Source organism: Trichechus manatus, unplaced genomic scaffold, assembly GCF_000243295.1.
Source record: "Trichechus manatus latirostris isolate Lorelei unplaced genomic scaffold, TriManLat1.0 scaffold00157, whole genome shotgun sequence".
NCBI classification, from domain to species: Eukaryota; Metazoa; Chordata; class Mammalia; order Sirenia; family Trichechidae; genus Trichechus; species Trichechus manatus.
In genome coordinates, this window is record NW_004444093.1 from 5,035,229 (window position 1) to 5,045,086 (window position 9,858).

A 9,858-nucleotide genomic window follows, 5' to 3' on the forward strand; every position below is an offset into this window, starting at 1 on the left:
GGCCCCGCGGCGCCCCAGGAGCTGAACCCGCGCGGTCGCAACGTGTGTCGCCCGCCCGGGTAGGAGCTCAGACTGGCGGGGGGAGGGGGCCACGGGTCGCTCGGGACGGGAGTTAGCCGGCGTTGGGGGAGGGGGACGCCAGGGGCCTCTCACCCCAAACGCGCCGCCGCGCGGGCCCGTGAGCCGCCCTCGCGACGTCCGCTCGGCTCCGGACTGATCCTGGGCATTCGGCCACGACGGTGCATCGGAGGATCTCCCAGGCGAGGAGTTGGCCGAGGGGGGAATGGAGTGGGCGCCCGGAGGGGTGGCACACGATGTCCGAGATTTCAGGAAAGGCCCGGACACAGGGCCCCCCGGGCGGGGTGGTGAAGTCCGGCCATGGGGAGAAGCTGGGGCAGGGCGTTCTAGGGAGCAGGGACGGCATGTGCAAAGGTCCGCGCCGGGAGCGTGGCTTGAGCCGGAGGTAGGGGCTTGACGGGAGGAGGAGCAGCGCCCCGAGAGGTGGTGGCCGGGGAGGCGAGAGTTGGAAGGATAGATTTGTGTCTTAGAAAGAGCATACGTGGGTCAGAGGAGGGTGGGGATGGAGGGAGACGCCAGGGAACCGGCGCTCAGTGTGGGCCAGAAGCGGGAGTGGAGAGGACAGTGACGGGCGCCCGGGACAACAGGATGAGGAACCTCCGGCGACTCCTGGGTAGGGGCCTTGAGTGCGCTGAGGGGCAGCGCCGAGGTGGGGCGCCCCACGGAGGCGGCTGGGGAAGCTGGTGTGGGACAGGCAGCGGGCAGCCCGACCGGAGCCTGCGCGGAGGGCGAAGAGCCGAGGCAGGAGTGGGTGCAGGGGTCAGGAGGCCTGGTCTGCCGGTCAGAGGCCAAGATGAGGTCAAGGGCATCTCCCGCCTAGGCAAGGAGCGGGTGTGTGGGGCGTCTTGGCGCGTGTTGGGGGCGCCGCGCGGTCGGGAAGCCGGAGAGGCGATCTTGGGTCTCCGGGCTAGATCTTGTCCGTGCGCCCTGGGCGGCGGGGCCCGCGGAGGCCGCGTCCAGAACTCAGCAGTCGCCACAGACAAGGGGCGGCAAGGGGGCCGCGCGGGGTTTCCGAGCTCGAATCCCGAGGCGCTCAGACCCCTCCCCGCGGTGAGCCCCGCCCCCGGGGCGGGGGCCGGCCTGGCCAGCCATCTGCTTCGCAACGACGCCGCGCCGCCTCCCCGGGCCTCCCCGGCCCCAGGAATGCAGCGGCGGCTGCGGGCGGGACGCGCCTGGAGAGGGGGAGGGCGCGATCGCCCAGCCCTGGCTACGGCGCCGGCATCTCCGTGGCTGGTCTGACCTCCCGTGGGGACCGGCGGGCCGGCCATGGCCTGCCCTTCTGCGCTCCCCCACCGTCGGGGGCCTGGTCAGGATTGGGGCGTCAGGGCTGGGCTGCTGAGATCCTAGCTGGGTACCCTCAGCTCCCACTTCCCTTGTTGGGACAGCTCCCCATGCGGCAGCCTGGGCCAAAGAGCCCCGGTTCGGGTCCCCAGGTGTGGACCTGGGCAAGTCCCAATAATCTCTTTGGGCATGTTTTGGCCGATGTAAAATGGGGCTGGTGATGGTACCCACCTTGCAGGCTGGGGGATGCCTGTGATCATGTGTGGAGAGGGTTTAGGGGAGGGAGGTCCCTTGGGACACTGCCTGCCATCTCTTTCCTTACCATCCCAGGGTGCAGGCAGGGCCTGGTCAGGCTCCCACCAGGGCTCCCTTCCAGCTGCCAGTGGGGAGCAGGGAGTCAGGAGGACCAGAGGGAGCACTCAACCAATAAGCCTGTGCACCTACTCTGTGCAGGCTTGTTCTTGGGGCTGATACAGCATCAGAGACACATCGGTGTCCCTGGAGGAGACACAGCCAGAGACGCAGGCCTGATGCTGGGGAGGACTACTGAGTTGGGGTTGCTGTTTCCTGTGGGATGATCTGGGGACACCCACCGTGGGGGCCTGCAGGAGGAGGTGGGAGCCCTGTGGGTGTGGGGTTGAGTGTCCCTGAGGCAGGAGAGCCAGGAGCCAGTGAGGGGGGTTCTGGAGGAGAGGCCAGACAAAGAGGGTGGGCAGGCCACAGGAGGCTGTCTGGTGTTCTGAGGGCTTGGGGTTTTTCTCTATGGGCTATGGAAGCCTCAGGGGGCTTTGCACAGAGCAGGTGCCAGGCCTCGCTGCCAGGTGGTCGTGCACTGCGGCCGATGGGCGGACGCAGCTGGAAGTCATGGAGAAACTACAGAAAGCTATGGTGGCTCACACGTGCAAGGGAGGGGAAGGATTCAATTCTAAATGTTGTTTTGAAGGCAGAGTTGGCTGCTTCGTGATGTATCTGGTGTGGACTCTGTGTATGTATGTGTGTGTGAGAGAGAGGAGTCAGGGATGCTGCCTGGGGGTTGGCCTCCTAGACGAAAGGATAGTGACTACCTGAGATGGGGACTCTGGGGGATGGGGTGTCAGGAATTCAGTTTGGACAGGTTGCCTATGAGACACCCTCGAGACCTCCCTGTGGCCTGGTAGGAGGCCCCCACGCAGTGTCAGAGTCTAGATGGGCCAGGCGAGATTCTGGAGGAGCTAGTGTGGAGAGCGGAAAGTAGCAGTCCGTGGACTGGGCTCAGGCTCTTCAGGCAGACACCAAAGAAGGGCGGGGTCGGGGGGCAGGAGGAGACCCAGGCGAGAGCAGGGTCCTGGTGGCACGTACTGCTGACAGGTGACTGAGATGAGGATGGGCCCTGGGGGGTCCCACTGGTGAGGCTGGAACAGCCAGGAGAGCCTCCCTGGCAGGGTTTGGAAGAGACCGATGGCACTAGCCTCAAAACAGGAGCTTTGCTGCCTGTGCAGCATGGGCAGGATGGAGAGGTTTAAGATGGGAGAAATTGTGGCTGTAGGTAACAATAATCTATAGTGGAGGCTCCAAGGGGCCCAGCTCACCAATGCCTTGCCAACTCACAGAACTGCCCCTTGCACCAAGCCCCCTTCCTCCACCTCCCCTTTGTAGGATCTTGAGAGGGCTCCCACAAGGGCTCTTTACCAAGAAGGAAAAGCCTGTTCCCGGGCTTGTTCTGTACCTGGTGAACCCGCATTGGCACCATCCTGGGGAGGAGAGGTCTGGGGGGTAGTGTGAGCCCCGGTGGGGTGAGGCTGGGTGCTTGCCATGATGGGGGTGACAAAGGGGACACAGGACCTCCCTGGAGCATGCTCCCAGAACTTCCTGGTTCAGCATGGGCTGGAGAGCACCATGACTTACACAGGTGCAGCCCACATAGCCACTCTCTTAATCCTACCACCAACCCACGGGCCGCCATTCTGCAGTGAGGAACCTGAGGCTCAGCGAGGTTATGCCCTGTGCCTGAGGTCACGTGGCATGGGCAGTCCCAGAAATCACACCCAGCGAGTGTGGCCCTACAGCCAGTGCTCCTCATCACAGCGCCAGGGTAGAGGGTGGTCGTTTTTTGCAGGGCAATGCAGGACCATCTGGGAAGGCTGCCTGCAAGAGGGGACCCAGTACAGAACTAGTGGATGGGATGAGGGGCGATAGCCTGACCTGCTTGAGCAGGGTCTCCTTGCAGTGGACACCTGGAGGCCCTGGGGTCAGGACTGGGTAGGTGGAGACAGTGGGGGGGCAGGGTCTCTGTTTCCAGTTTTATTTGTGAAAAATATACGGGGCCCTTTCACTGCCTTTCACTGTTCCCCAGGTCCCACCTCTGGCTGGAGGGAGAATCAGTCCTTTAGTTGGGGGGAGGGGGTCTTGGAGGACCAGTGCCCCATCCAGGGTATAGCCATTATCTTGAGCTGGGGAATGGTTGGGGGGCATCCTCTGCAGTTTGAGTAGGAGACCCTCACCCCACCTTGACAGTGGGGTGGTGTGGGGCCTGCTGCAGCCTTTCGCTTCCCACCCCCATCCCACCAGGTTCCTCAGGTACCTTCCCAGCCTCCTCCTCCCACGTCTTGATTCTAGATCCAGATCCTTCTGAAGAAGCAAACTTCTTTTTTCTAAAGTGTGGTTGGCTGCTATGTGCCTTTAGCATCTGGGTGAAGTCCTTTTGGGTCTGGTGGAACCCTATGAGCCTGCAGCCTCAGTGGCTGTTCCTTCTCAGCCTTCTCTGCCCCCAAATGTGGGTACAGCCCAGTTCAGCCCCTGTAGCCCCTGTCCAGCAGTCACCGCTTCACTTGGGCAGTGGCCTCCAAAACTTTGTGACCAGGTATCTCAGTTGTCTGTGGATTTGGAGCCTGCCCCAACCCAAAGTGTGACAGTTATAAAGTATTTACCTTCTACTGAGGCAACATCATGTACTTTGTAAAGCAAAATAAAGATAAACACAGGTATAAATAGATGCTGTAATATTGCCTTTCTCCCTACCAAGTCTTGCCCTCCTGCCCCATGTGTGCCCCACTCCTCCCTCGAGCCCCACTTGGTGTGGAGTTGGCACCTCACACTCATGGTGTCTTCCCCCACTTCGGAGCCCCCCACCTGCCCATCCACCCTAGCACTTAGCCCCAACCGGGCACCAGGATGTCTTTCTGTCCCTCTGGCCCAGCCAGTCCTGGCACATCCCAATCCCTGACACCCATCTGGCCAGTCTCCCGCCCTCAGGGACGCCCCAACCTGGCCCACTGGCCAGCCTCCATGCTGCTCCTCCTCCTGGGACACTTGGAACCTCCTTTCCCAGGTCTAGTGGCTAGAGAGAGTCTCCTGTGGGTGGGATTTGGGAAGCCCCTGGAGGTCAGGGCTGTTTCTGGTGTGCCCTCCCCTGCCTCCACTGCGGAGTCTCCGTACCTACAACAGTGCCCGGCACACGGCAGGCCCTAGGTAGGTCACCACTTCCCTACGAGACCCTGGCAGCAGAGGCGGGCGGAGATGGGAGGGGGAGGGCCATCCAGGCTCAGGCGCCCTTCCTCTGCCGGCAGCTCCCTGGTGCCCGCGTGCTGCACCGGCTGGAGGCAGCAAGGGGACGAGTGCGGAATAGGTGAGTGGGGCCTCCTGAGGACCTGGGCAGGGATGCAGAGAGGGTGAAGAGGAGGACAGACGGTAGGGGCGGGACGCGCGGCAGCTCAGGCCCCTCTCGTTCCCAGCGGTGTGCGAGGGTAACTCCACGTGCTCGGAGAACGAGGTGTGCGTTCGGCCCGGCGAGTGCCGCTGCCGCCACGGCTACTTCGGTGCCAATTGCGACACCAGTAAGCGTGGGGCGGGGTAAAGTGGGTGCTGGGCAGTGGGACAGGATTCCAGAAGGATGGGGTGGGGCCTGAGCTGGAAGGCTGGGTGCGGGGATGCGGCGGGGTCTGATCTGGGGACCAGACCCGGCTGGGAGGACCCATAGGCCAGGGGTTGGGACTCGGGCAGGTTGCAGCATGGCTGGGGTTGCCCCTGCGAGTGCCCGGGTCGTCGGTCCCCTCCACTCGCCCCTGCAGAGTGCCCGCGCCAGTTCTGGGGCCCCGACTGCAAGGAGCTGTGCAGCTGCCACCCGCACGGGCAGTGCGAGGACGTGACGGGCCAGTGCACGTGTCACGCGCGGCGCTGGGGCGCGCGCTGCGAGCACGCGTGCCAGTGTCAACACGGCCTGTGCCACCCGCGGAGCGGCGCGTGCCGCTGCGAGCCCGGCTGGTGGGGCCCTCAGTGCGCCAGCGCGTGCTACTGCAGCGCCACGTCGCGCTGTGACCCACAGACAGGCGCGTGCCTGTGCCACACAGGCTGGTGGGGCCGCAGCTGCAACAACCAGTGCCCCTGCAACGCGTCGCCCTGCGAGCAGCAGAGCGGCCGCTGCCAGTGCCGCGAGCGCACGTTCGGCGCGCGCTGCGAGCGCTTCTGCCAGTGCTTCCGTGGCCGCTGTCACCCCGTGGACGGCACTTGCGCCTGCGAGCCGGGCTACCGCGGCAAGTACTGCCGCGAGCCTTGCCCCGCCGGCTTCTACGGCCTCGGCTGCCGCCGCCGGTGAGCGCGGGCCCCCGGCCCGGGAGAGGGAGGGGGAAGGGCGGCCCGCCGGGCCCTGCGGAACACATCGCCTCCCGCCCCTCCGCAGGTGCGGCCAGTGCAAGGGTCAGCAGCCGTGCACCGTGGCCGAGGGCCGCTGCTTGACGTGCGAGCCAGGCTGGAACGGCACCAAGTGCGACCAGCCGTGCGCCATGGGCTTCTACGGCGAGGGCTGCGGCCATCGCTGCCCGCCGTGCCGCGACGGCCATGCCTGCAACCATGTCACTGGCAAGTGCACGCGCTGCAACGCGGGCTGGATTGGCGACCGGTGAGCAGCCCGCGCCTGCATCGGGCCCCAGAAACGTAGCCCCCCAGCCCTTCCTCCTCCCAAAGGCCCTTCGCGGAAGGCGCTGGGGACTTTGGGTCCGTTTGCCCCCGTTCCTGCTGACGGCCCCTCCCCGCCTTCCGAGGTGCGAGACCAAGTGCAGCAATGGCACCTACGGCGAGGACTGTGCCTTCATGTGCGCCGACTGCGGCAGTGGCCACTGCGACTTCCAGTCTGGGCGCTGCCTATGTAGCCCTGGCGTCCACGGCCCCCAGTGAGTGTCCCGGAGCCCGGAAGGGGCTGGGGGTGGGGAGCGACGCGTGCCCAACACAGGAGGCTTCAGCCAGACCCCAGGGGCTGCTGTGCTGGCCGAAGAGGTGGGGCCCAAGGATGGCCTCTCTGCCCTGGTTGGAGCCTGTGGTCAGTGGGCTCCTGAGGACCTGCAGGGACCTCCGCTTACAGCCAGGGGTCTGGTCCGGCAGCCCCTCTTCCCATCCACCGAGGAGCCAGCCCTAGAAATGGGCATTGCACCGGCTGACCACGGCCCAGTCCCCTAGACCTCTCCTGCTGGTTGTGCACACACACACATTCCTTTTCAAAACTGACCACCCACTGTGTGCAGTGAGGTGAGGTGGAATTTCAATCCTTGGAGAACGGAGCTGAAGAACCTGGCTCCGCTCCGGGGCCAGCTGGCCGCGGGGCAGGGCGGGGGGCACCACCAGAGGGCCGTTGCGGCCTGTCCTGACCCCCGCGTCCCCGTAGCTGTAACTTGACGTGTCCGCCTGGGCTTCACGGCGTGGACTGCGCCCAGGCCTGTAGCTGCCACGAAGACTCGTGCGACCCGGTCACCGGTGCCTGCCGCTTGGGTGAGGGGCGTCCCGAAGGGGAGGTGCGGGGGGGAGACCCAGCGCCGGTGCTGACCCCATCCCTCCTGCAGAGACCAACCAGCGCAAGGGCGTGATGGGCGCGGGCGCGCTGCTCGCCCTGCTTCTTGGCCTGCTGCTCTCGCTACTCGGCTGCTGCTGCGCGTGCCGCGGGAAGGAACCCACGCGCCGGTGAGGCCCCGCCCCTCCTGGTCAAGACCCGCCCCACGCTCTCTTTGGCTCGGGCCCTAGCCTCTCTGGCGCTGCCCCGCCCTTCCCGGGCCCAGGCCACGCCCCCTCTGTTTCTGTTCCGGCAGAGACCGAACAGTCCTCTCCAGGCCCGGTCCCGCCCCCTAAGCCAGGCCTCGCCCCACAGGGAGCTCTCACTGGGGAGGAAGAAGGCGCCGCAAAGGCTGTGCGGACGCTTCAGCCGCATCAGCATGAAGCTGCCCCGGATCCCACTCCGCAGGCAGAAGCTGCCCAAGGTCGTAGGTAAGGACGCCGGCGCATGGTCTATAGGGAAGCACCTCCCGGCGCAGGAGGTTGCATGGGAAATGGGTGGGCGTGGGGAGGTGAGACCAGAGGGAAGGGGAAGAGGGGAGATGCTAGTTCGGGTCAGCCGGGAGAGGAAGCCAGGAGCCAGAGGTGTGCGGGAAGCGCTGGCCCAGTGCTTAGCTGCAGGGGAACGTGCGTGCATGGAAGCACCCTCCTGCCAGGATCCCTGGGCCCTTCCTGGGAGGTGGGTGAGCTGGTCCCTCTTCCCCCTCAAAGGGCCGACACACAAGGGGTGGCCTCGCTCCCCCTTTTCCACTGGTTTCAGAAGCTGGGTCGGGGGGGAAGTGACAGCAGAGAAAACTCTTTGGCCCACCAAGCAATGTGGGATCTCTGGACCTAGGTGTGCGATGTGGGGGCCGGATCCCACATCCCATCTGCGAAGTGAGAGCAGCCCAGCCAGCCTCTAGGGTCCAGTTGTGGTTTCTGCATCCCTAGGGGCCAGGCCTTGTGGGTGCAGCCTGCTGAGATGGGCCTGAGCCAAAAGGCAGCCTCGACACTGCACATACAGGCTCAAAGAGCTCCCAGGCTCCCTGGGTGCCCCAAGGCAGGGTCCAAAGCACTGCTTAGAGGCCCCAGGGCCTGGCCACAGCCAGGTGTTCTCTCCAGTCCCGACTGCCACCTTTCTGATGCTTCCATGCAACACTTCAGCCCAAGTCTTTTCAGCGCCCTGACTGCATGCTTGCCTTGCACCTTTGCCCTGCTGTGGCTCTTCTCTACCCTGTTCATCACTACCCAGTCCTGGCCTAGTGTCACTCTGCCTGTTGCCTGGCAGTGGCAGTCTTAGAGCAGGGCTGGTCATGCTCAGTTCATCAACATGGCAGGAGGGCTGTTGAGGGCCTGTTTCTGAGGGCACAGGCTGGTCAGGCCCAGCCCCTGGCAGCCGTGCCTCACTGCTCCCTCAGTGGCCCACCGCGACCTGGATAACACACTCAACTGCAGCTTCCTAGAGCCACCCTCGGGGCTGGAGCAGCCCTCCCCTTCATGGTCATCCAGGGCCTCCTTCTCCTCCTTTGACACCACTGATGAAGGCCCCGTGTACTGCGTACCACACGAGGGTGAGTGCGACTCTGCTTGGGCCTTTCTCTAGCCCAGAGGTCAGGAGACAGCAAAACATTCCAAGGAAAGCTCTGTGCTCCTGGGGGGCAGGCAGCGGAGGGGCACTGCGATGCTGTTAGCTGAGAGTGGAGAGAGCAGAGGCTGTGGCGCTGGCCTCTGCGGAGATGGCTCAGCTCTCCTGGCTCAGACAGCCCAGGTTCATTTCTGCGGGAGACCAGGGAGAGCGAAGCCTCTGAGGCTGGGTGGAAGGGTAGGAGAGGAGATAGGAGGGGGATCCAGAGGACAAGGGGGTGCGCCTTAACTTGCCGCCTGGAGCCCACACAGAGCAGGAGGGAGTCAGACTGACTGGGATTCCGGCTCCTGCCGACCATCCCCCTCGGGGATGGAAGGTTGAAGGATTAAATTTGATGGTGATTCCCAAGGCTGGGGATGTGCCGGGGCAGGGGTTGGCGAAGCGCCAGGATCCTGCCCTTCCCTCACGTCCTTGCCTCGGCCCCACACCCAGGGGCTCTGCAGTAGGTTTGTGGTTGGCACTGTGAACGCCTAGGCCGACTGAGCACCGAGCCCGGGCGGGGGTGGTGCGGAGAGGAGGGAAGGCGGGGGGTCTGTGCCCAAAGGCTGGGCAGGCCAAAGCTCTTGCAGCTCTTCCCGGAGGCGGTGACCGCCTGGCTCTTCCCTTGGCAGAGGCGGCGGCCGAGAGCCGGGACCTGGAGGCCCCTGCGGCCCCAGCCGAGGCGCCGGCGCCGTCCCCAGCGCCCCTGACCACAGCGGCGTCCGCAGAGGAGGCGGCGCCCCTTCCCACATCTTCGGACAGCGAGCGTTCGGCGTCAAGCGTGGAGGGGCCCGGTGGGGTGCTGTATGCGCGCGTGGCCCGGCGCGAGGCCCGGCCGGCCCGGGCTCGGGGCGTGGCTGGGGGCCTGTCGCTGTCGCCGTCGCCAGAGCACAGGAAGCCGCCGCCGCCCGACCCCGCCACCAAACCCAAGGTGTCGTGGATACATGGCAAGCACAGCGGAGCCGCCACCACTGCCCGTGCGCCCTCGCCACCGCCCCCAGCACCTGAGCCCGCGCCCAGTCCCAGCAAGAGGAAACGGACGCCCAGCGACACGTCGGCGCGGCCGGACGAGCGCGGCAGTCCCCGAGCCCGCGACCCGGCGT

At 65.3% G+C, this 9,858-nt stretch overlaps 1 protein-coding gene across 1 annotated transcript in view; it reads left to right on the top strand.

The window, feature by feature from the left end:
• Nucleotides 1-9,858, top strand: part of SCARF2 (scavenger receptor class F member 2) — a 10,715-nt gene that overhangs the window by 350 nt on the left and 507 nt on the right. The window contains exons 2-12 of the mRNA XM_023740556.1: nucleotides 2-59; nucleotides 4,905-4,963; nucleotides 5,070-5,171; nucleotides 5,406-5,925; nucleotides 6,014-6,232; nucleotides 6,375-6,503; nucleotides 6,992-7,095; nucleotides 7,167-7,284; nucleotides 7,469-7,584; nucleotides 8,550-8,702; nucleotides 9,388-9,856. Coding sequence (XP_023596324.1) covers nucleotides 2-59; nucleotides 4,905-4,963; nucleotides 5,070-5,171; nucleotides 5,406-5,925; nucleotides 6,014-6,232; nucleotides 6,375-6,503; nucleotides 6,992-7,095; nucleotides 7,167-7,284; nucleotides 7,469-7,584; nucleotides 8,550-8,702; nucleotides 9,388-9,856 — 2,047 coding nt within the window. The remainder of the gene's footprint in view (nucleotide 1; nucleotides 60-4,904; nucleotides 4,964-5,069; nucleotides 5,172-5,405; nucleotides 5,926-6,013; nucleotides 6,233-6,374; nucleotides 6,504-6,991; nucleotides 7,096-7,166; nucleotides 7,285-7,468; nucleotides 7,585-8,549; nucleotides 8,703-9,387; nucleotides 9,857-9,858) is intronic.